General features: G+C 39.6%; 1 protein-coding gene across 13 annotated transcripts in view; it reads right to left on the bottom strand.

Moving 5' to 3' along the window:
• The window catches only part of pam (peptidylglycine alpha-amidating monooxygenase), a 225,740-nt gene that overhangs the window by 112,682 nt on the left and 85,484 nt on the right, over positions 1-27,574 (bottom strand). For all 13 annotated transcript variants that reach the window (XM_072583614.1, XM_072583604.1, XM_072583610.1 and 10 more), the window contains 3 exons: positions 20,487-20,967; positions 20,093-20,210; positions 11,476-11,533 (listed from right to left, as the gene is read on the bottom strand). In XM_072583614.1, coding sequence (XP_072439715.1) covers positions 11,476-11,533; positions 20,093-20,210; positions 20,487-20,578 — 268 coding nt within the window. In that variant the 5' untranslated portion in view covers positions 20,579-20,967. The remainder of the gene's footprint in view (positions 1-11,475; positions 11,534-20,092; positions 20,211-20,486; positions 20,968-27,574) is intronic.

The raw sequence follows: 27,574 nt of genomic DNA, 5'->3' as shown, positions 1-27,574 counted from the left end.
AGGTATCAGATCCCTGCCCATGACCACTTAAAAGGGAACTTAGGGCCACCTTCAACTTCTGGCATATCCTTAAGGTTCCCCAAAGGCATAGCCTCCGATTTTGCAAAGTTATATCCTGAAATAGCCCCAAATGCATTGATACATTATATCAAATGTGGTACGGAGGTCACAAGGTTAAATAAAAACGGAAGGCCATCACCCGCGTACAGTGTAATCTTGTGTGCACTCGATCGCACTTCCAGAGCGGTTATGTGGATATTCTGACGAATAGCCACTGCCAGCGGCTCTATCACCAACGTAAATAACAACGGTGAGAGGGGGCAGCCTTGCTGACTACCCCTACCAATCCTAAAATTCCCAGACTTCACCCAGTTGGTGGCGATCGTGGCCAGAGGGTGATGATATAAAACCTCCACCCACCTCGCAAAGGCTCCACCCAACTCAAAATGATCTAAGACATAAAAAAGATACGGTCATTCCACCCGGACAAATGCTTTCTCTGCATTTAAGGAAATCACTAAGTCCTGAATCGATCGTTGCTGACAAACTTGGACCACATTTAACAACCTTCTAATACTATTCGAGGACCTACGGCCCCTTGTAAAGCCTGTCTGGTTCTCTCTAACAATATAGGGTAACACCTTTTCCAACCTCAGCGCCAGGATCTTGGACAGAATCTTGAAATCTGAATTCGAGAGAGATGGGCCTGTATGAGGCACAATCCTCAGCAACTTTCCCTTTCTTAAGAAGGAAATATTAGCTTCTCTCAAAAATGCATATAGGAGTGATTGTACATCTCCAACACAGGCTCTGATAGAATCCCTATAAACTCCTTATGAAACTCACCCCAGAGACCATCAGGGTCAGGCGCTTTCCCACTCTGCCTAGCTGCCTCCTGTATTTCCTGAATTGTCAAGGGGGCATTAAGGAGAGGCGCCTGTTCCAAGGTTACCCCGGAGGACAAAGGTCTCCATTTCAGCCCTCCTGTCCTCGCAACCTTTAGACCGATACAATTCAGAGCAAAAGCTCTGAAAAGCCTCATTAATCTTTTTAGCATCATATTTAAGGACCCTGACACTGTCTCTGGTTTCAGAGATGGATTGGGGAGCACGCTTTTTCCTCGTCAGGTATGCTAAATACTTCCCAGGCCTATCCCCATATTCGAATACACTTTGTCTAGCAAAAGCAAGTTCTTTCTTTGCTTTTGTGTCAGTATTGAATTCAAGGCAGCCTTGAGGGCTGTGATCCACTATAGCTTAGTCACCGAAGGCCGTGCAAAATGTGCTGCCTCGGTGACTTTCAACCACGTCTCATGTAGTCACTACTTTTCCTCCTCCTGTCGTTTCCAGCTAGCCGAATAGGAAATAGCTAATCCCCTAGCAAAGGCCTTAGCAGTCTCCCATAGCATAGACTGACTACTAGCCATGCCTGAGTTGATAGTCAAGAATTCCTGAAACTCCTTCAAAACGTATTCCACAAATTTGGAATCCAGTGCCGCAAACCTAGCCCTTCACACCTGACCTTAACCTCCAAACATACTGCCACTTGATCAAAGATAGCTATATTGCCAATTCTACAACCCATAATCAAATCCAGAAGGGCCGAGGGAGCCAGAGAGAGGTCAATCCTCGTGCGACATTTATGTGGGTTTGAAAAAAGATGAAGTCCCTGCCGGTAGGGTGAAGACATCTCCAAATATCCACCAGCCCCAATTCCTCGCATAAGTCAACCACCTACTTGGCCTGGGAAGAAAAAGTTGGGGGCCCACAAGGCATCCTGTCCACTAACGGATGCAAAAGAATTAAAATCTCCCCGCACCCCACCCCATAATAATGTGCTGTGTTCCAAAAGCAATCAACTTAGAGAAAGTACTAATCAAAAATTTGATAAGATGTGCCAGAGGACAGTAGACATTTAAAATGCCATACTCCTCCCCATGTATCAGGGCTTTAAGTATCACAAACTGTCCCTGCTCAAATAATGTGAACGGAAGATTTTTCTGAATAAGTACCATCACTCCCTTACTTTTAGTAGCAAAGGATGAAAAGAATACCCAGTCATAACCTCCCTGTTGTAATTTTAGGTGCTCCCTATCATCAAAATGGGTTTCCTGCAACAAAGTGATATCAACCCTTTCCCTCTTAAGGCTAGGAAGCACTTTTTTCCTTTTCACAGGAAAATGACTTCTTTTAATGTTCCAGGTGCACCATTTAATAAGACACTTAGCCATATCCCCTTTTAGATACCCTTGAACCCCTCAGAGGGAGAACTCTGCTTAGAAAGCACCGAGCATAAGTAAATAAAGACTCAGAGTCAAAGAATTACGTATACAAAAACTATTCTATCATAACAATAAACAACTATTAATACCAAAAAGCTACAAAAAAAAAACTATAAAACCTTGCATGGAAGACTCTTCCTCCTGCCTGAAGGGGGCACTCACCCTACCCATCCCCTCCTTCAAACCCAGACTGTGCCCCAGCCTTAGGTCAGAAAAAAAAACAAGGAGATGATCCTTAAATCAACAGAAAAAAAAAGACAAAATCAGGATGAGCACTTCACCCATCCCTGGCTTCACGTCACCCCTACTTGCGATGAAAAGAGAAACAGAACAAACTTTTTAAAAAGCGAGACAACAAAGAACATCCATAAAATTTCCCATCCGAAAATCCAGTTATTAAAGAAAAGGAACAATTTATTCCAAGGTTTCTCCCCCCTTTCCAAAACAAATCATTAGGGAGAAAGAAAGGAATTTAAAAAAGGAAGGGAAAACATGGGGAAAGAAGGAAAAGAGGACAAACATTAACCACATTCTTCAGGCCAATCTGTCTATTTTAAAGTGTCTACAAAGTTTTTAGCTTTATCCGATGAGTCAAATGTATAAACGGAGTCCTCACGGCTCTGTATGTTTATGTCCGAAACGTCGATTCTCCTGCTCCTTGGAGGTTGCCTGATTGCTGTGCTTTTCCAGCGACACATTTTTCAGCTCTGAACTCCAGCATCTGCAGTCCTCACTTTCTCAAAGTCATGCTATTACCCTGATCAAACTTTGCTTTTCTAAACTGAGTTGAGTTCTCTGCTTCAGAATTTTCTCCAATGGTTTTTCTATTGTGAGAATGATGCGAGACTCATTGGTCTGCAATTCCGTGTTTTTAATCTTTATCACACTTCATAACTGCTCTCCAGTCTCTAGCACTTGCCCTGTGGTCAGAAAGGAATCAGGGCCCTGGAAATTTCCTCACTCATCTCCCACAGCACCCTGGGACACAACTCATTTGGACCCAGAGATTTGTCTACTTTTAAACCCGCCGAAAACTAATATCTCCACACTCTGCATTACAATCTGCTCAAGATACTCTCAGTCCGTAATCTTCATTTCTGGACCAATATCCTCTTTGCCTGAGTAAAGACATCTTGTTGAGGTAATTGCTAGCTCATAACTTTGAGCACATATTTGTGCATTCACCTTTTGAAAAAGTGACAATCTCACTACCGGAAGTTGATGTGCAGTGATCTACAGAATGCCACAAATGCACCCCCACAGCAATCTTTGTCCACCTTGCATGAGATGGGCTCCAACTTGTACAAGTGAGGATTTTACTTCTAATTAAATCATAAGTATACAACTGCACCTTGACATTATTTTGTTGAGTGTAGGGTGGCATATGCTTTATAACTTGCAAAACATTTTGAGAGATAAAGGCAGAACAAGATAGCTTCCCCATTTTGGTAGTTTTCTGAACTACAGAATATTTCACAGTTAATGCCCCACATATAAGTCGCAGAGAAGATCCTATACCCTACTAGTGAAGCCTGATTATTAATAGATCTCTAACAAATTTAGATTGGTAATCCAGAAAAAACAGAGTCCAAAGTAGGATTTGTGCATCTGCTACTTCTAGCTTTAAAACTATTCAACGGTTCCAAAAATGCCTGCAGTTCTTGACCTAAAGATTGCCTCTACTGACTACAAGTTCTAAACTTTGATTGGGTGTACATTAGCACTGTTGCGCCACAAGGATCAGTTCCAAAGGCTTCAATCTTTTATATTCTTTATAAATGACATTAATGCAGGGACAAAATGTTTTGTTATTAAATTTGCTGATGACACAACAAAACAGTAGGAAAGTAAGTTGTGAAGAGGGCATAGAGATTGAAAAGGAGTTTAGATACATTAAGAGTGTGTGCAAAGATGTGGCAAATGGAGAATTATGTAAGAGTGAAATTGCCCATTTGGCAGGAAAAATTTAAAAAATTTATTCAAATGGTGAGAGATTGCATAGTTCTGAAATACACAGGGATTTGGGAATATCAAACTGTTAGTATGTATATATAGCAAGTAATTAGGAAAGCTAATAGAATGCCACTTATTGATATGGGAATTTGGTGTATGTTATTACAAAATGAATTTGTCAAAAGTTTATTTCATCCTATTTGAAGCATCTTTAATTAGACACTGCATCTTCGAAAATAAGATTTCCTTTTTATGACTATTTTTATTAACTTCTCTATATTGACTCTTATCTACTACACGTCTGTTCCAAAATACTTAATTGGTCCTAGATCATTTTTAAAAGCCATTATCCATCATGATTAACTTATCTGTTGATTTTTCTGTTGTTGCTGGGTTTAACCTAACACCCTTCTTTGAAGAAGTGTGTAATATATTTGTCAGTGATTTGGATTTTAATCAGAAAATTTGTAGTAACAGTCCATCTTGGATCAGTAATATAAAGTACAAATAACCTTGGTATATCAATCCAAATGCAAAATCCTCTTAAAATAAACACACAGTGAAGATTTCTTGGACAAGAATTTTATTATGTGCTGCTTACATTGTTTACCGAATGGAAGTGTTCACTATTTCGCATGAATCTGTCCATGAAGAGCAACATTTATTTGCTAATCAGTCGAGTGAGTAAAGCAAGGATAAGATTCAGACAGTTCAATTTATTGCTTCACTTACTTTCTCTCATGGTCAATTTTTCCTCTGTACAGCATTAGATTCCCTCTCAGCTATTACTGTAGTGACAGCATAACAGGGGAGCAATATATACACATTTCAGAAGGTCAAATGTATAACATGGTAAACCAACCATCCAGCACTAGGGTATGGCTTGAAGGCAATTTCAGCACTGACAGCACCATTTATATTTAGCATTTTGTAAAATTAAAACTTCAAATATAAATCACATGACCTTGACGAGTGAACTGTTCACTTTAACAGTGTATCAATTCAAGTCAATCGAAAAGATCACTGCAAAACAGGAGGATTGATGAAACAATATTATTTCCTTTCACATTGGATCTGCAGAAGTTAGGAGGTTTATGCAGTTAACAGGATGCTACTTTGACATCTTTCAGTTGCTTTAATGAACAAATTCGTTGTCAATGGACTGCAGATATTGTACATTACTCTATGCGGATTGTAGAAAGTGAAGAACTTACTGTGTTTATTGCAAAGTAAATAAACAGGCTGCTCAATGGAGCAGAATACAGAATATAGCCACAGACAGAAAACCAACAAAAAATAAAATGTGTCAAGGCTTTGCATATGATGCAACAGCAGTTATAAAACTGAAATGTTAATTAGTTCAGTCCTAGTGATTTACAGGAGTTAATATCCAAGCTGGAAGCTTTCAGCCAAATTAAAAACAATTGAGATATAGCAAGTGCAAGGTTGGGCAATTCTGTCTGTTTTAAATATGTAAATAATCAGCAGGAAAAGGACATTCATAACTACCATCCATTATATCTCAATCATAGTAACAGTCCAATTGACAGTTTTCCAAAGTTAATTAATAATTTCCATCTTTCTGTATAATTTATAGAAATAATGTGTACATTGCCAGTTTTCGATGATCCAGCAACGTTACTAGATTTTTTCCCTTGATATAACACGACAATCAAAATTATAACTATAAACTTAGTAATTTACGACAGTTAAAAGGTAACTGAATGAGTTAGTCATTTTAAAAATATTGCACGATTGAGGTATTTTAAAGGTCTTGGAATGCCACAATAAGGGCTCATGCTCTTAATGCCCAAGAAGCTTTGGTTTATAGCAACACCTTCAGTGATAGGTAATAATTGGAAGACGAATGAACCATCAATGGAACTAAAAGATGCAGGGAGATCAACCCTAAGTACTCTCAAAAACCTAGCAGAAATTGATTCAATAACAGTGTTGATAAATGTTTGGATTTAAAAAGAGAAAATAATGTAAAATAAAACTGAATGTGACAACAAATTTTATGATCAAGCTCTCAGAATTTTAAAACAAAGGGTGAAATCTTCCTAGTAAATTAATAACTTGTTAACAACTTAGTGCAATAATACACAAATTAGCTAGTAGATTCACAAAGAGATATGGAATCTGGAAACTTTAATATTTGGTGATCAATTTATATCACATCATGGTTTGATTTGCATAAACTTGCTTTGCTTAAACAACATTGTCTACTCATTAGTTTTGTTAAAAACTTGTTGGATTTGCTAATTAGATCCCAGAGTTTGAGTGGCATGGTGGCTCAGTGGTTAATACTGTTGCCTCAGTGCCAGAGACCTGGGTTCGATTCCAGCCTTGGTGACTATCTGCAAGGAATTAACACATTCTCCCCCATGTCTGTTTGGGTTTCTGAAGGACGCGCTGATTTCCTCCCACAATCCAAAAGGTGTGCAGATTAGGTGTAAAAAGTTAAAAATCACAACACCAGGTTATAGTCCAACAGGTTTAATTGGAAGCACATTAGCTTTCAGAGCACCGCTCCTTCATCCACCTGAAGGTGCGGTTCTTCAAAAGCTAGTGTGTTTCCATTTAAACTTGTTGGACTATAATCTGGAGTTGAGAGATTTTTAAACTTTGTACACCCCAGTCCAACAAGCATCTCCAAAGCAGATGAGGTGGATTGACTATGCTAAATTGCCTCAGTGTCCAGGGTTCATGCAGGTTAGGTGGATTAATTATGGTAAATAAGGGATTAAGGGCTTTCGGGTGGGGAGCTGTGTCTTAGTGGGATGCTGTTTGGAAGGTTGGTGCAGATTCAACAAGCGTCTTTGATTCTATTAAAGAGGTGGCTACACAAATACTGAACACAGTTGAAAATTCTATGGCATCTGGAAGGTTGCAAATGCAGCCAGGCTACTTAAGAAGGGAAAGAGAAAATGGGAATTGTAGACCTGTCAGACTGATCTTAGTAGTAGGAAAAGCAGTGGAACTGTATAGGATGAGAAATTGAACACCTAGAAAATAATGGTGTGATTAGGCAGAATTAATATGGATTTATGAAAGGGACCTCACATTTGACAAACCTGTTGGCAGATTTTTGAGATGTTATTGGAGCAGGTAAGATTAAATAGATATTGTGTATTTTGGATTTTCAGAAAGCTTTCAATATGGTTCTTCTCAAAAGGTTAGTAAACAAAGTTCGAGCATATGAAATAGGGACAATACACTTGCATGGATTGAGGATTGGTTAAAGTAAAGAAAGTGAAGTGTAGGAAAAAAAATTGACTATTCTCATGGTTGACAGGCTGAGACTTGTGGGGGAGCACAAGCATCAGTACTTGGGCCCAAGCTGTTCACATTCTATATTAATGACTTTGGGGGCTAATTGTAATATTTCAGTTTTGCAAACGACAGAACACCAGTTCAAAACATAAACTAATGACAATGCAAAGATGCTTCAAAGGAATTTGGACAGGGGGAGTGAATGGGTGATAATATCACAGATGAAATATAAAGAGGTTAAGCATGAGGTTACCTACATTGGTAAGACTATTTCTTAAATTGAGAGTGATTGGAAATTTGGGAGGGAAATGGCATGTTCACAGAATCATTATGGTGCAGAAAAAACGCCATTCAGCCCATTGCATCTGCACTAACTCACTATGCATTTTATCTTACTACCTTTTCACCATAAGCTGTACATTATTTAAACAGAAACAATTATCCAATGTCCTTTTTGAATGCCTCAAATGAACTTGCCTCCACCACAATTTTAAGCAGTACATTCCAGATGCTAACTACATGAAAAAGCTGTCTTGTACTGCATTTGCTTCTTTTACAAAACACTTTTTATAATGTGGCTGTTGGTTCCCTGGAACTACGTTCATCAAATTCCTGAGATCTCCCCAGCGCAATTACAACTTCCTATAGTGTGGTGTCCAGAACCGTACATGGTACACCAGCTGCCTGCTCTTGTACTCTATGCCTCCACTAACAAAGTATGGAATATCATATGCATCACTAATGACTCATCTAATCTCAGAGGCTTTTCAACTTTAAATACAATCAGCATATTCTATACCTCCACATTGCTTTTACATTTTTCTAGTTATTGAGTTTCCTCTGTTGTCATGACAACCTTGGCAGCATCTACTTCATAGTGAAGATAGATGCAAAGTATTCATTTAACACCTTAGCCGTGCCTCATGCTTCTTTGCATAATTCTGCTCTTTGGTTTCAAAATCAGTCCTACTCCTCTTGTTAAAGCCCTTTTATGGTTGATGGGAAATTAGAAAGTCTTCTATAAGCCCTGTATGTTAGCTGCCAATTTTTTTTTAGAACCCCTCTTTGCTTCTTGTATTTGTTTTACCCCTCCCTTCTGAACGCTGCGATTCCCTCCTGGTTCTCAATTATATTTTCTACCTGACACATTTCATAAACACACCTTTTATTCTTTAGCTTATTTGCAATGTCTTTGATTTGTAGATAGGAGAATACATAGGCTGTGCCCGGACAATCTCATCTCTGAAGGCAGCCTGTTCAGCTACAGTTTTTCCACAATCTCTTGGCAGCAGGGTGGGGAGGTGATCAGTCTCAAATTCAGAAGTCTGAAGTGCAAAGGGAACTTGCGAGTCCTAGTCCAGGTTTCTCTTAAGGTAAACCTGTAGGTTGAGTCAGTAGTTAGGAAGGCAAATACAATGCTGTCATTCATCTTAAGAGGATTATATTATAAAACCAGGGATGTACTTCTGAGGGTTTAAAAGGTTCTGGTCAGACACATTTAGAGTACTGTGAGCAAGTTTGGGACCCATACCTCAGGAAAGATGCCATGGCCCTGGAGTGGGTCCAGAGGAGGTTCATGAGAATGATCCCAGGAATGAAAGCTTTAATAGGTGAGGAAAGTTTGAGGACTGTGGGACTATACACGATGGAGTTTAGAAGGATGCGAGGAATCTGATTGAAGCTTATACAATACTAGAAAGAATGGATATTGGGAAGATTGGCAGGAGACGAGGACCCGAGGGCACAGCCTTAGACTGCAGGGAAGACTTTTTAGAATGAAGATAAGGAGAAACTTCTTCAGCTACAGAGTGTGGTGAATCTGAGAGATTCACAGAACACTGTGGAGGCCAGGTTATTGAGTATACTTAAAACAGAGATAAATATGTTCTTGATTGCCAAGGAGATCAAAGGCTATAGAAAGAAAGTGGGAAAATGGGGTTGAGAAACCTAAGAGTTGATTGAATGGCAGAGCAGACTCAATGAGCTGTAAGGCCCAACCTTTGCTCTGGCACCTTATGGTCTTAATTTAGAAGTTTACACAATCTAATTAGAATTTCCTAAGTTCTTGAAGAGCTCAAAAGGAATGTTACATAACCTCAAAATAAGAGGCATGCTACTTCGGACTGAGATGAGGAAAAATTTATTCACTCAGAAGGTTGCGGATCTTTAGAATTTTCTAGCTTGGAGGGTTCAGAGCCTTTAGTATGCTCAAGACAGAGGTCTGCAAATTAATAACTACTAATGGCACCAAGTAGTGGGGGGAAAAGTACATTAAGGTCAACAGTCAAATTATCACAATGGAAGGAGGTTCAAAAAGGCTTGAATACCCTATTCCTGCTCCTATATTTGATCATCTTTTAATGCAATTGCAAATCTAGGGCAGTATTGTCAGATTGTCTGCATTGTCTATAATATAGTATTCAGAGTACCCAAGGAACCTTTTAAAAATAGTACAAGTGACAGTTTCTCTGATCTTATATACATTCCAATTAAACTTCCAAAAATACAGGTTAAATACGCAAGAAAATGTGGACAAGGGTATAATCTCAACTGAATAATTTCTCTCGATAGAACATAGATCATAACAAGCGCAGTACAGGCCCTTTGGCCCTCAATGTTGCGCCAACCTGTGAAAATAATGACGCCCATTTGACCTACACTGTTCCATTATTATGCCTATTTATATCCAATGCCCATTTAAATGTCCTTAAATGTTGGGCAGGCAGGCTATTCCATGCCCCTACTACTGAGTGATGCAACTACCCCTGATATCTGTCCTAAATCGATCACCCCTCAATTTAAAGCTATGACCTCTCAAGTTAGCCTTCACCATCAGAGGAAAATAAGCTCTCACTGTCCACCCTATCTAATCCTCCGATTACCTTATACGTCTCAATTAAGTCACCTCTCATCCACCTTCTCTCCAATGAAAACAGCCTCAGTTCCCTCAGCCTTTCCTTGTAAGACCTCCCTTCCATACCAGGAAACATCCTATAAATCTCCTCTAATCCCTTTCCAAAGCTTCCACATCCTTCCTATAATGCGGTGACCAGAACTGCATGCAATACTCCAGGTGTACAGATGGAGCATGACCTTGTGACTCAGAAACTCAATCCCCCTACCAATAAACGCCAACACACCATATGCCTTCTTAACAATCCTTTCAACCTGGGTGGCAACTTTCCAGGATTTATGCACCTGGACACAGATCGCTGTTCATCTACACTGCCAAGAATTTTACCATTAGCCCAATACTCTGCATTCCTGTTATGATTTCTGAAATGAACAACCTCACACTTGGCAGTATTAAACTCCATTTGCACTTCTCAGCCTACCTCTGCATCTTATCTATGTCCCTCTGTAACCCATAATATGCTTTGGCACTATCCTCAATTCTGCCTACCTTAGTGTTATCCGCAAATATACGAACACATCATTCTACGCCCACATCCAGATCATTTATAACGATTTGATGAAAATTACCAAGAAAACTTGGGACATTTGTCAAGCCTTGTTTGTCTAGACATTGATTTATTTTTGAAGTTATTTTTAAAACAGAACTTGGTATGTTCAAACTGTTACCTATTAGTCAAATAAAGAACATTTTGAAAACACACACACACACACACACACACACACACACAGTTGAAGGCCTTATTTATTGTACTTTTCTTCTCTTTGAACATTGGTTAATTCATCAGAACATTTTTTTTGCATTTAAAACAAAACCCAGCAACCCAAATGTAATTGGCTAATAATGGAACATCCTATATTTACACTGTCTACATAACAAACATTTGGACCAACCTACCAAATGTCAAATTTTATACACCACATGACCTTGTCTTGATGAAAGATTCCAAAGACATCGGAATTTGCATATTTTTCAATAAGAAAATACTACAGGAGAACATATTCTAAACAAAAATGAAGATGCTTCATCATTGCTTGTCATGAACACTCACCTATATAGGACTTCTGACCAGATGGCACTGGAACAAACGTGCAAAAGTAGCTATCCGACTGTAAAAAGCCAAAAAAAAAAGTTTCTTTAGAACTCTTTAATGACACAATTTAAAATTCAACCATTTTTATAACCTGATTGAAACAAATTCTGTTTCAAATTAAATAGATTAACTGCTTTGAAAATGGAATTAATATCTGAAGTTGAGTTTTTTTAAAATTATAAGAACATTTTAAGTTAGTGCACCTATGTGCTGTGACAGCTAACACATGGTTCAAAACAATGAATTTTGAAAACCCAACTACCATTGTAGATAATCACTATATTTAAACAGGACTGCAGGGCTGTGCTCTCATTAGAGAGAAGCAACTTGTGGTTTAACCAGAGGCTCACCAAACCTCAGGTGAGCAGAGTTTGAAAAGGAGAGTACTTCATGGAGGAAATAGAACCCATACTGCTGGTGCCACTTTGGATCGCAAACCAACCATCCAAACTGAGCCAACTGACTACTTTAATGCAGATCAGATCTACCAATAGATTATCAGCAAGGTGTGGTCACTGTTGCATTGGCCCACATCCATGTAAAGAACTACCAAAGCTGCATTTATACTTCTTAGCCTGCAAGTAAATCAAAACTTGAGAAGAAAAACACCTATTAATAATGTCATCCCAGCAGAGCTTCACACTCAGCAGTTGAGAAGTTTCCGAAGCACAGACATCAGTTACTTTCCCCTGGATTCATCTGACCTGGGTGCATCTGTGTCAAATCAGCATAGATGGATTTTGACGATTTGCAATGGATAGGTGCGTGATGTTGAATCACAAAATTATTGACAGTAAATGTGATGCTGACAACAGAATTATGGCCTCAGATAGACACACGCTAGCCAAGAAGCTCCAAATATAAATGTATTTCCAGTCCCTTAAGCTCAACTAGCTGGGATTTATAGCTTCAGGTGATACAATCCGATTGCAACCATTTTGTCAGCAGAGGATCACCAAAGAGGTACAAGGAAATAATCTAGTGCAGTTTTATTACAAGGAAGGAAATCTCCCTCTACCTTACCCCAGTGTGAGATTGCAGTCATCCTGCTTGAATAAATAGTGGCTTTCAGTGTTGTAACTCTTTAGCTAAGTGTTTCCACTTTATTTATTAGTGCACTATGATGACGACACAAAAAATGAAATTAAATACAAATATAAATATTGAAAACAAACAATGAATTGAAAATCCCTTTGATAGAATTGCAATCACACATAGACATTAAATCACTGCTTCCTCCTTACAATAAACTCCACACTTATCAGGACAATTTGCCCGGTCTACCTCCGACTACCCAAGATGAACAAAGTGTCTCAAAAGTTTGAGAAACAGATTAAGGTAGCTGTTTCATGCTTCCACTTAGTGATAAGAGTGGTATTTACCACAAACAGGATGCTGCCATCAAGGCAACACTATGTTCTGCCTATGTCACAAATGGGTAATAGTGGTATATCAAATTTAGTGCAGGTGTGATATCATGTTTGATGGCCATATATCCAAAGATTGATGGATGATATCAAACAGCATGTACCTGTGGCTGTTTGCAACCAGCTTGTACTTACAAAATCTGCCATATAGATGCAATTCTATAACTGAAAACTGCTGGAGCGTTGCAGTTCTGAAAAAAAAGGCTGAATTGGTTAGGGTTATTTTTCTTGCAACAGAGAAGGCGGAGTGGGGACTTGATTCAGAGCTGCAAACTTATGAGATGCAAAGACTGGGTAGGAATGGACTTTTTCCCTAACAGAGGGATCAATTACCAGTGAGCATAAACTATAAATATTTGTCTCACGTTTGTAATGTCTCATCAGTCAGAAGAATCAAGAAGCTTGACACCATCCTGGACAACAATCCACAGAATTGGCATCACAGCAATCACCTTGAAAATGCACGTTCTTTAGCACCGATGCATATTGACAATAGTGTGTACCATCTCCAAGATGCATGTAGTAACTCACCTAAGCTTCTTCAACAGTACCTTCCAAACCTGAAACCTGTACCATGGTCCCCTCCAAACCACCTGACGTGAAAGTATATCCCTGTTCATTCAATGTTACTGGGGCAAAATCCTGGAACTCCTTTCCTAATAGCAATGTAGATATCGCGACAGTAAGAAGTGCAGCAGTTTAAGGTGGCTGCTCTCCCAACCAACTTCTCCAGGGCAAAGGAACAAAGTTTTTCCAAATCTCTCCTCATAGCTAATACCATCCAAACCAGCTATATACATACTTTAGCTTCAAGAATAAACCAGAAGCTAGGAATACCACAGCTAGCAACTTACCTCATGACCCCCCAAAGACGATCTTCCATCTACCAGGCACAAGTCAGTGTGTTGGAATATTCCCCTTTTCTGGATGTGTGCAGCTCCAGCAACACTGAAAAAGCTTGACACCATCCAGACAAAACGGTCCATTTGATTGACATCACATTCACAATAAACATTCACTCCTCCACTATCAATACTCAGTGTAAGCAATGCACACCATGATAAGATGTACTACAAAAATCTACCAAGGCTCCTTGGAAAGTACTTTACATAACCATGACCATGAAAGAGGACAAGGGCAGGAATATAAAGAAAAACCATCACCTGCAAGTTTTCCTCTAAGACCCACACCATCCTGTCTTAGAAATAAAGCACTGTTACTTCAATGTTGATGTTTCAGAATTCACCACCATCTTCTTATGTATATTTAGGAGGTGTATAAGAATTGCAGACCCAGCCAGTGAAATCACTTAAGAGTCATCAAGTTGTACAGCACAGGAACAGGCCCTTCTGTCTAGTTGGCCCAAGCCAACCAGACACCTTAAATTAATCTAATCCTTGATATCAAGGCCATATTTGACCCAGTGTGGCATCAATGAGCCCTACATTGAGAACTGTCTGCTGGTTGGACTCAGACCTAGCACAAATGAAGTTGGTTACTTGAAGTCAGTCATCTGAGCTCCAGGACATCGCTACATGTGTTCTTCAGGCTAGTGTCCTAGGTCCAAAATTTTCAGCTGCTTAGTTTGTCAGCATTTTGCTCATATCCCTCTAAACCTTTTATATTCAGCCTATTCAGTCTCTCACTATAGCTCAAACCCTCCAACCCCGGCAACATCCTTGTATACGTTTTCTCCACCTTTTCAAGTTTCATAATATTGTGCAATCATCGGTGACCTTCCCTACATCTGACCTTATGACAGATAGAAGATCGCTTATGAAGCAGCTGAAGATGGATGGGCCAAGGACACGTCTGAGGAAATCCTGCAGAAATGTCCTCGTGCTGAGATGACTGACCTTCAACAACCACAACCATCTTCCTGTGTGCCAGGTATGACTCCTGTCAATGGAGAGTTTGCTCCAGTACCTACTGATTCCAGTTTTGCTAGGAATGAGACGACTGCTGGAGGTCAGGTCATCAGTACAATTGCTTGAATTGTGTCAGGGCCTATAGCCTTTGCAGCATCCAGTGCCTCCAAACATTTGGCAGAACTCAGAGCTTCAATGTGCAGATTATTGCGAAGCATTTTAGCTGACACCTTCCACCACTTCACTAATGATTGAGAGTAGATTGATTGGGTGGGAGGTGGCCAGGACATAACTGGGAATCTTTTCACCTGATTGGATATATAACTGTACCAGAGCTTAAAAATATGTTGCTGGATCTGGAGTCCTCACTTTCTCCTACATAACTGTACCAGTACTGTAGGTCTACCAGAACACCTCAGCTTGGGAATAAGCAAGTTTTAGAGCACATTTTCAGCACAACTGTAAGATTTTCAGGGCTCAGAGCCTTGACCATATTCAATAATTCCAGCCATTTCTTAAAATCACATTGTACCAAACACGTTGAAGACCGCCAGTGATGCTGGGGACCTCTGTAGGAGGTCATCACCCATTCTGCATTTTTTAACTATCTTTTGCACTGGTGTGCTGGGCTTCCCCATGATTAAGCTTGAGGATATTTACGGAGCCTCCTCCTTGAGTGAGTTTAATTATCCATCACCATTGCAATACTGCTGCATCCAGAGGTCAAAGTTTAATTATTATTCGCTGTTTGTGGAATTCCTTGGTTCTGTCTATCACTTGCTGCTTATGTGGTTTGTCATTCAAATAGTCTTGCATCTTCACCAGGTTGACACATTTCAGGCATGCCCTCTTACACTCTTCTTTGAACCAAGGCTGATCCTGCTTTGATGGTCATGGTTGAGTGGAGAATTATGCCATGCCTAAAGGTTATCAGTTGTATTGGAACTGAATTCAGATGACTCCCAGCACTTCACAGATGCTGGGAATTGCTGAATCTAATCCATTTAGTCTGCACAACACGATGGAAAATATGCTTAAGATAAAGTTGGGATTTTGTCTCCACAAGCTCTGTGCAGTGGTCACTCTTGCCAATACAGTCATGGACAGATGCATCTGCGGCAGACAAATTGGTGAGGATGTGGTCAAATATGTTTTTCCCTCTTTCTAGCAGCTATGTCCTTTAGAACTCAATGACTTGGATCAGTGGTAATGCTGCTGTGTTACTCTTGGTGATGAACACTGAAGTCTCGCACTCTGGCTACATTCTGCACCCTTTCTATTAGTGATGCTTTTGCGAAGTGGTTTTCAACACGGCAGGCAGAGTACTGATTCGTCAGGTGTTGAGAAGCTGCATGGTAATCAGCTGGAGATTTCTTTGCACACCTTTGACCTGTTCGTGACACTTCATGGGTTCCTGAGCACTGTAGTGTCACCTGGTTTTGTGAAATATGACATATTCAGGAATTATGATGGCATTGCTTGAGACATTATTTATAAGGTATGATTTTGTCAGTGATTATGTCACACTGTTGCTTTTGCAGTCTGTGAGACAGCCCTCCCAATTTTAACAGTAGCCCCTAGATATTAGAAAGAACCACAGATTAGAATACCTACATTGTGGAAACTGGCCCTTCGACCCAAGTCCACATTGACCCTCTGAACAGTATCCCACCCAAACCCATTCCCCTACCCTATTACTCAACATTTAATCCCAACCTGCACATCCCTGAGCACTGTGGGCAATTCAGCATGGCCAATTCACCTAACCTGCACATTGTTGGACTAGTGGAGGGAACTGGAGCAGCCAGAGGAAACCCACACAGACACGGGGAGAATGTGCAAACTCCACAGACATTGACTCGAGGCTAGCAGAGAACCTCAGTCCCTGGTGCTGTGAGGCAGCAGTGCTAACCTCTGAGCCACCATGATGAGTTGACAGGACTGTGTTTGCTGTTGCTGTTTCCAATGTCTTAGTCACTGTCAGGTTGTCTATCTGGTTCAATTCCTTTCTTTAAACTTAGTCGCAATTTATAAAACAGAGTGGTTTGATAGGCCATTTCAGAGGGAAGTTAAGACGCAACTACATGGCTGTGGATCTGGAGTTACACATGGGCTTAAAAAGGAAACTAATGAAGCAGTTTTACACCATTCAACAACAGGTTTTGTTCTTCATTAAATCTTTAATTCTGTTGTTACTGAATTCGAATAGGAACCCAGGACTTCTCCACTTCCTGATGCTGCCTGGCTTTCTGTGTTCTTCCAGCCTCCTGCTTGTCTACCTATCACCACATGAGCTGCTACCACAAACAACCCATTCTCAGGCCCTCATGGTTCCCATTAGCAGCTTTTTGTTCGAAAAGGCTGACCTTTACTCGCGCCTTTCTCTGCTCAACCACTGTTCTCACTCTTTCTCTGGGTTTCATTTCCACCTATCATTTATTCCATCCTCCTCCCCCACTCCTGCTCAAGTATACATGTCAACTTTTCCAAGATGTAATTAGTTTGAAGAAGGGTCACTAGACTGCTTTCTCTGCACAGATGTTGCCAGACCTGCTGAGTTTTTCTAGTGACTTCAGATTTTGTTTCTGACTTCCAGCACCAGTTCTTTGGGTTTTTTGCCTAGAACATTACTTGGATCTCTGGATTACTAATCTGGTGACAATACCACTAGGCTACCACCACCCCACATCCCAGCCCAACCTATGAACGATATAAACATTGTGGTAAATTAGAGTAGATCTTTACAGAACTCAATTAGTAGCTCTATGACTAAGCACCAATGTTTACCATTAAAAATACCTGCTTTCTACTGCTGTCAGTTTCTGATTCAATTTACTCTTCTAAATATTCCAAAAGCTTTAAGCTTTATAAGCATCTGGAGAATCTCAACATAGATCTTCTATAAATACAAGTGGACTATCATCACCTAATAGTTTAATGTCTTTGTTAAAAAAAAAAGTCTTGATTATTTCAAAAGACTTGGAATGCATAATATTTACTAAATCATTTAGATTAGATTAGATTAAATTAGATTAGATTACTTACAGTGTGGAAACAGGCCCTTCGGCCCAACAAGTCCACACCGCCCCGCCGAAGCGCAACCCACCCATACCCCTACATCTACCCCTTACCTAACACTACGGGCAATTTAGCATGGCTAATTCACCTGACCTGCACATCTTTGGACTGTGGGAAGAAACCGGAGCACCCGGAGGAAACCCACGCAGACACAGGGAGAATGTGCAAACTCCACACAGTCAGTCGCCTGAGGCGGGAATTGAACCCGGGTCTCTGGCGCTGTGAGGCAGCAGTGCTAACCACTGTGCCACCGTGCCGCCCACATTTATTATAGAGTTAAAAAACCACAACACCAGGTTATAGTCCAACAGATTTAATTGGAAGCACTAGCTTTCGGAGAGCCACACCTTCATCTGGTAGTGGGAGTAGCACTCAAAGCTAGTGCTTCCAATTAAACCTGTTGAACTATAACTTGGTGTTGTGATTTTTAACTTTGTACACCCAAGTCCAAGACCGGCATCTCCATATCATCATTTATTACAGGATTTCTGCACTTATTAGTTGAAGAGCTTTTGCCTGAAATGTTGATTCTCCTGCTCCTCAGATGCTGCCCTGCTGTGCTTTTCCAGCACCACACACTCAACTCGTGCACTTATTAGATGGCCTGTGAAACATCCATTCAGATGCTCAAGCACATTACACTCTTCATAATTCTAATTTTTAAAGAGTCATCTGGATGCACTGGATTTCACTGGAGAATCTAGCTTCCCTGAACCATAACTACTAAAAACAACATTAAATCCAAAACACATTTGGAAAACAAACTGCCGTGAACTAAATGTATCAACAATGGCAAACATTATGAAATCTCACACTCAAGGTTTCTCAATATGCTCGGTGTATATCCGAAGGTACAGTGACCTTATGCTGCCATTTTATGATGATGTTTATTCCCCCAATTTTCAGAAGTATGACATCGATTGCCAGCAATACCCAAACATTCAATTAAGCACCTAATCTTCATATAATTTTGTACGATAAATATTGACAGGATATTCAACTACAGGCAGCAACAGAGAAGATTAAAGTATGCTTCTCATCACATGTACACACACTAATCTGCAGAAATCAGTGAATAGCACTCAAGCTGGGAACTTATCCTCAACTATCTTCTATTACACAAGGAAAGGGCAGTTTTTTTTTTAATTCAAGCAACCTAGCTTCATTTTTAGAAATACTGGATTAGTGGTGCTGGAAGAGCACAGCAGTTCAGGCAGCATCCAACGAGCAGCGAGCAGTGAAGGGCTATTGCCCGAAACGTTGATTTTCGCTGCTCGTTGGATGCTGCCTGAACTGCTGTGCTCTTCCAGCACCACTAATCCAGTATTTGATTTTCAGCATCTGCAGTCATTGTTTTTACCTTCATTTTTAGAAAGTCCAGTTGCATTTAGTTTCTATTGTCAAATTCATGCCTTTTTCACATATCACCTATTTATAACAACTCAATATGAAATACAAATAGAATTCCCCAAATTTAAGCAGCCTTTCAGATTTTCCCTGGGCTTCATGAAATAATGAGCATTATCTGCAAGAATGAGTCATCCCTTCTGCAGAGCAACTCCTTTTAAATTGTGCCATTCTGGTTACATCACTGTAGGATCTCAAAGTATTAGTACAAAATGAAATTGGCATTACCAGAGTTCCTCACTATCAAGGAATGCAAAACTAATTAAGCAGCAGATTCAAGAACAGAACAGATTTGTAAAATAAAAAATAGAATCTGTAATTATAATGTTATAGTAGTGGCACTGAAAATGCAAAATAAATGCTAATGGTTATGGAGAATCTTGTTTGAACAACATTTCTCCAGTATATTACTCCTTCTGCTGAATGTAAAAGCCAACTCTTGCTTCCCTCAAGATGGAGATTATTGGTTCATTGCCACAAAACCTAGCTGGCTCAATTAACAGTTATCTTAGAAACTAAGTTAACCACAAAATACATGCAATGACATCCACAGTATGAATTCCAACAGAGAAGGGACATAAAACTTTTAAAAAAAAACACTGAATAATTTTACTGCCGCAACATTTTAACAAGACTTACTTGTGATTTCACAAAAATACCCTAATTCAATAAATATGTATATTTCTGGATAAGAAATTACATTTCAATATGTGAAATAATTGATTTTAATACACAAAAAGGAATGCAGTAAGAATACCAGAGAATGACAAAGCAAATAATTTAGATGAAACTTACCATCAAAGGTGTTACTCCAGGCATTCTAACATCAAGTTTAAAGTTCAGAGAATTTGGTTTCTCTGGCTGCCTGTTCTGGGGACAATTGGATGGCAATGTCCATGGGTTTTGCTTATACCTGAGAAACAAAGATGTAAAATGTTCCTGTACTTCGTCAGAAAAGAAACAGATTCACACAATTATTAAATGAACAGTTTCTAATTACAATGCACTTTTTCCACATAACACATAGCTTTTGAGAAAACTGGAACTTTAAAGACACTATATCAACACTTTTACAATGAGACAATTTTGCACAGTAAATTTCTAAATGTTTCATTGTGTGCATGTGTTTGTTAAGTAGTAAGCTCGCGCAAAATTACTTACTTGCGTTAGCAAAAATATTAACACCTACCTTGTTAACAGAGACAGTGCACTTTCATGGCACATACAATTGTTCTGAAGAATTAGAAATACCAACAGCAATTTATTAATGAAAGCAGCCATGGCCACTCTGCTATTTCTATTCAAATCTTGGACCAAAAGCTGTGCAATTCTATTAGCTATAAACGTAAGAATCCTTGAGCAGCATGAATTCAGAGCTGGGCCATCAGCAACACTGCAGACATAGCAATTGACAATCCACCATTCACAGAAGTGCCGCACTCTGGATCAGCCAAACGTATGAGGCTTTTTTGCTGTCTTTGTTAGTGAACACTAAAGTCTCAAATGTTCTTCTCATTTGGACATCTCATTCAAAGTCAATAACAGAATAAATTTGAGCTTCCCTTGAGATTCAGATCCCGCCTAAACATGTGCAGCTCCAGACTATTATTCTTCTCACAATTTGTGATTGACAGCACACAAAGCAGCTTCAGTCTTCATTCAGGTTGAAACTGTTTGGAAAAAAAGATAGTGTATAATTAATATAGTAGAACATTAAACCTCAGCAAATTCTTCTGGAAGGTTGAGAGATTTGTAGTTCAGGTTGAGGTTCTGGATGTAGGTTTGCTCACTGAGCTGCAAGGTTCATTTTCAGACGTTTCGTCACCATACTAGGTAATATCTTCAGTGAGCGTCCGGACAAAGCACGCTGGTGTTTCCTATGTTTGGGTTTCCTTTAATGATGTCATTCCTATGGTGTATCCCAGGATACACGAACATCAACTAGCCACAAAACAACATGACCCTCTCTCACTAGTATCCTTACTACAGATAAGGAAGGATACCACTTCGACTGGGACAACACATCCATCCTAGGACAATCCAAACAGAGCCATGCACGAGAATTCCTACAAGTATGGCATTCCAACAGAACTCTCAACAAACACATTGACCTGGACCCCATTTACCACCCACCACCCCCCCCCCCCCCCCCCCGAGAAAAAGAACAGGAAATGACATCCCCAACCTAAAGAAACCCAAACATATAAACAGAAAGCAGGAAACTTCAGAAACATTTCTTCTGGAGACTCACTAAAGATGTTACCTAGTATGGTGACAAAACGTCTGAAAATGAACCTTCCAGCTCAGTGAGCAAACCTACATCCAAATCCTTCTGGAACTTTTTCAGGCCTAGCTTTGCTAAACAAACTAAACTTTGGATTCTATTCTGACCATTGTCACTTTAAGCTTTTTCAAAGTCCACCCAACAATATCAACCACAGCACACTAATCTAAAAAGATATGCTTGCAAAATACAATATATTTCTTGGTGAATCCTTGCTCAATTCAGGTTGGCATTTACGATACAAATTCAATTGCTTTATTGACCAATGATGAGTTCTATTCAGTTTGTAAACACCCAGCTTAAAGCATTCCAATTATAAAATGCAAACAGATTGTATTCCCACTTTAGAATATCTTCACTTAAAGAGAGATAATTACATCTAGAGCTTTTTCACTGATAGTGATTTTGATGAAATTCCAACTATTATCGACTTATCAGATCAGAACAAACTTAGGAAAAAAAACTTTCTAAGTTGCAAAAGGCTCAAAAGGAAGTCATTCGCTGAAAGAAATGCCTTTACTTGAAGTTTTACAACTAAAATTGGATAATTAAGACATGACCAAAACAGAAGGTAGTCCCAATAAAATAAACCACTGTGGTCACCTGGTCAAAGAATGCAAAGATCGAGAGTGTCAATGTATCATAGTTACAGTGAATGTCTTTAATGACTTTGGTTCGGTCCATTTAATGCTGTCGTGAGGAAGGAAACCTGAATGGGGACATTCAAAAGATGTTGAATAGATTAAGACTTTTGCAGATGGCGTCCACCACTCTTCGAAAAGACAGAAATTGAAGAATATTTGCAAGCTATGAACCTGTCAGTATGGATGTAAGCTTGCTTGTAAGTTGGAAGATTTGTTTTCAGACAGTTCATCACCATACTAGGTAACATCAGTGAGCCTCTGGTGAAGCATTGGTAGCATGGCCTGCTTTGTTTATTTCACTTAGGTTTACTTGGGTCAGCAATGTCATTGCCTACGGCGATGTCATTTCCTGACCTTTTTCGTCAGGGGATGGTAAATGGGATACAAGTCATTGCGTTTGTTGATAGAGTTCTGGTTGGAATGCCATGCTTGTCAGAATTCTCGTGTGTCTCTGTGTTTGGCTTGTCCTAGAATTAATGTGTTGTCACAATTGAAGTGGTGTCCTTCATCTGTATGTAAAGATAATACTGAGAGTGGGTCATGTCTTTTCGTGGCAAGCCAAACAGAGACATGCACAAGAATTCCTAGAAGCATGACATTCCAACCAGAGTTTACATTGACTTGGATCCCATTTATCACCCAGAGAAAAAGAATAGGAAACGCCATCACAGGAAATGACATCGCCAAGCCAAGGAAACGTAAACAAAAAGTGGGCCATACCACCAGTGCTTCACCACAGGCTCACTGATGTTATCAAGTATGGTGACGAAATGTCAGAAAACAAACCTTGCAGCTCAGCGACCAAACTTACATCCAGAACCCCAACCTGAGCTACAAATCATCTCAAAACTCACTAACAGTCAGTACTGCAATAAAATTGCCTGTTTGAAAGGCGAATGAATAGTACCTGATAAGACGGAGATAAGTCAGGTGAAATATAGAGTAGAAAAGGAACTTCTGCGTGGAGAGGATCATGAAATAGATGAAGTTGAAAAGGCATTTGGGTAAGTGAGAGTTAAATTAGGATGTGGTGAATTATAGCTCAGAACACTGAGCAACATGAGAGATAAAAATAGATCAAATTCTGACTCAATTTTTTTTTAACGTATCATAAACATTGAGAATCAACATTTGATGGTTGCAGAACAGCACATCTTGTCTGTTCCTCATAAGTAGTGATTTTAATGAAATTGATGAAAAACTAATGAAAACTGTTGCTCATAAAAGGAAAGCTAAACATTGACAGGTATGATCAATCAGCCTATCATATTTTGAGTGTGTATAATAAGGATACGGCTAGTACTCACTCATCCAAACGAGCATGGGTTTAGAAACAATAAGCCATCTCTAATTAAACTGTAGAAATGGTATAAAGGGGTACCTAAATTACTGAACAGCAGCTACCTACAACATATAATTTACATGAAATCTGAGGTGGTACTTCATATATGAGATTTGTAAAGAAAAGCTTCATTATGTAACTAATGATAAGTTAATCATTTACAATTAAACTGGATTGACTGAAAAATATCACCAACATAAAAAGCTGTGTACATAGCAAGATAGGCTGATGGAATCACAGTGTTCTCCATCCCATTCTGTTCACATATTTATAAATATTTTGAAGGAAAAAAATTAAACATGCTCATATTATTATGCACTTTTATTAATGTACAATTTATAAAATATACATTAGATATTAATCAAATGAGTTGAGGAAGGGTCGCCGGACCCAAAATATTAACGGATTTCTCTCCACAGATGCGACCAGACGTGCTGAGCTTTTCCAGTAATTTGTTTTTTTTTTTGCTGATTACAGCCTCTGCAGTTCTTTTGATTTTTATTTAGATTTTAATCCATTATATTGAGCGTTACTGAAATTTGTAATATTTGGCAATGTGTTCAAGAGACTGGAACAATCAAAATGAGCTAAGGAAAAGCAAGACAGATTTTCAGAAATAAACCTAAAATCTTGAGATAAGTTTACTATTGTTGGATCAGACCAAGTGAAATTGTTTTGTCTCACTTTAACAAAGGAGGCACAACTGAGACTATTCCAGCAGTATAGGAATACAAAAGTCAGGCGAAGATGGTTCTAAATAAACAAGAATTTTTCTCATAAGCAACCAAGTTCGAATCCATTACAAGATCAGAAGTTGTTCAAAGAACTGTACTGCCAAGCAATATTTTGCATGCTCAAACCAACAACTTCTTACCAATGTGACTTTTTAATCTCAGAAGCGTTTGGAACACCTAATTCACAATTAAAATGTCCACCCACTTTAAATGGCAACTCTCCCGTTTTCTCTACTGGCCTACTTCATCTGTTGAGTAGTTCCATAATTTTCTATGTTTTTGTAACACAGATGCACCATGTTGTCCACAAGCAGCAAATTCTGGAAACGTACACCAAGTTGGTGTAACATGAAATGGTTTCAGCATTTTCCCAGCAGATGTTGATCAACGTGTCACACAATTCACCTTTTGAGTTCAGTTTTTATTACTTATTCTATTCCTTGTTATATTCACCAAAAATATGGACAATTTTTTAATATGCAAAAACAAAGGGCCTAACATTTAGATTAATTTCAGAATTAGTTTATCATATGTTGGATCCCAGCTAAAACTAATGTCTGCCAAAATTTTGTAAACATAATACTGACTTTTCAATCAATCAATTTTGTACTGAACAAGGTATATGTAAACATGAGGTGTCAATCTGGGTGACGCTGCCAAGCAGGAACATCTGCGCCAAACAGGACTACTTGCGGGGCAAACAGCATAAGCAGCAAGTGATAGACAAACTCAGCTGACCCACAACCAATGGATGCAGTTCTACCATACATCCAGTCATAAATGTTGATGGACAAGTAACCAACTCATTGGAGATTGCTCCAGAAGTATCCCCATCCTTAACCAAGGAAGAACACAATAAATTGATGCAAAAGAGAAGACTGAAGCAATGGCAGCAACCTTCAGCCAGAAGTGTCAAGTGGATGATCCAGCTCGGCCTCCTCCATTGGTCCCTACAGAAGCCAGTCTTCATTTAATTCAATTCACTCTAATTGACATCAAGAAGCAGTTGGACACAATGAAGTCTATGGGCCCTAGCAATAATTTGGCAATCGTACTGACCTCCAGAATTTGTTACACCCTTAGTCAAGCTCTTCCAGTACAGTTACCACATTGGCATCTACCTGAAAATTGCACTGTCATGTTGTGTACACAAAAAGCAGCACAAATCCAATCTGACCAATTCCTGCCCCATCAATCCACTCTTGATCATCAGCAAAGTAATGGAGCATGTTGTCAACAGTTCTACCAATCAGTACCTCCTCAGCAATAACCTGTACACTGATGTTCCAGTTTGGTTCGCCAGGGCCACTCGGCTCCTGACCTCATTACAGTCTTCATTCAAAGATGGACAAAAGCACTGAATTCAAGGGATAAAGGGAGAATGACAGGTCAAGGCCACATTTCACTGTGTGGAATCAAGGTGCCCAAGCAAAACAAATACATGGGAATTGGGGGCAAATTCTCCACTGGTTGGAGTCATACTTGGCAAATAGAATGATTGTGATTGTTAAAGGTCAGCCATCTCAGCACTAGGACATCTCTTCAGGCGTTCCTCAGGTAGTATCTTAGGCCCAACCATCTTCAGCTGCTTCATCAACAATCTTCCCTCCATCATGAGGTGAGAAGTGGGAATGTTTACGATGACTGCAATGCTCAGAATCATTCACACCTACTCAGATACTAAAGCAGTCCATGTTGAAATGTCATAAGATTTGGACAATATCCAAGTTTGGGCTGATAAGTGGTAAGTAACATATGCACAAACAATGACCTGCTCTAATAAGAGATAATCTAACCATTTATCTTTGACATTGAATGGTGTTATCATCATTTAATGCCCTCAGGGTAAAGGAGGATATTCTGTTCCTATGTCAGTGACTAAGGGCCGAAGAGTTTGTTTCCATACTGTTGGGAATCCAATCTAATCTAAGGGTCACAATTTCAAGATTGACAGCAAGACAGCAGGAGTGAGATAAGGAGCAACCTGTTTTTTCCAGAGTGTTTAGAACTTGGAATATATTGCCTAGGTGAGTGGTGGAGGCAGATTCCAGAGGTTTCAAAACAGAGTTCGGTATATAAGACCATAATACATAGGAGCGGAAAGAAGGCCATTCGGCCCATCGAGCCCACTCCACCATTCAATCATGGCTGATGGGCATTTCAACTCCACTTACCCGCATTCTCCCTGTAGCCCTTAAATTCTTGATGTCACAAGGAATTATCAATTTCTGCCTCGAAGACATTTAGCCTCCAGTGCACTCTGCGGCAATGAATTCCACAGGCCCACCACTCTCTGGCTGAAGAAATGTCTCAGCATTTCTGTTCTGAATTTACCCCCTCTAATTCTAAGGCTGTGTTCATGGGTCCTAGTCTCCTCGCCCAACGGAAACAATTTCCTAGTGTCCACCCTCTTCAAGCCACGTATGTTTGACATATATTTGAAAGTGATTAATTTTGAGGGCTATGGAGGTAGGACTAGAGAATAGGATGAGCTGGGTAGCTCTTTCAGGAACCATATAGACACAAAGGGTCAAACGGCCTCCTTCTATGCTGTTAAATTCTGTGATTCTACCTCCGAGTTCTGAAGAAGAGTCACATCAGACTCGAAATGTTAACTTTATTTCTCTCTCCACACATTACCAGACCTGCTGAGCTTCTCCAGTACTTTATCCTTGTTTCAGATTTCCAGCATCCAGAGTACTTTGTTTTTATAAAATATCGAATCATTATTTGTTGTCAAAGTAATAGCAGTCAATATTGAGAATCCAAAGTCAAGTCAAGCCCTCTGAGGGAACAGCAAAAGACTTTACATTTAAATGAAAACATACAGGAATACTCCATGCAATTCTGGTCTCCCTGCTGTTGGAGAGATGTTGTTAATCTTGAAAGGATTCAGAAAAGATTTACAAGGATGTTGCCTGGTTTGGAGGGAGGCTGAATAAGCTGGAGTAATTTTCCCTGGAGCGTCGGAACCAGAGTGGCGACCTTATAGAGGTTTATACACTCATGAGGGGATAGGGTGAACAGCTAAGGTCTTTCCCCAAGGTGGGAGAGTTCAAAATTAGAGGGCATACATTTAAGATGAGAGGGGAAAGATTTGAAAAGCACATTAGGGGCAATGTTTTCACACAGAGGGTGATGCTTGTATTGAATGAGTGGCCAGAAATAGTGGAGGAGACAGGTACAATGACAACATTTAAAAGGCATCTGGATGGGTATAAAGGGGGTTTAAGAGGCATATGGAACAAATGCAGGCAAATGGGGCTAGATTTG

Source organism: Chiloscyllium punctatum, chromosome 2, assembly GCF_047496795.1.
Source record: "Chiloscyllium punctatum isolate Juve2018m chromosome 2, sChiPun1.3, whole genome shotgun sequence".
Classification (NCBI taxonomy): domain Eukaryota; kingdom Metazoa; phylum Chordata; class Chondrichthyes; order Orectolobiformes; family Hemiscylliidae; genus Chiloscyllium; species Chiloscyllium punctatum.
This window is presented reverse-complemented; position numbering and strand designations above follow the sequence as displayed.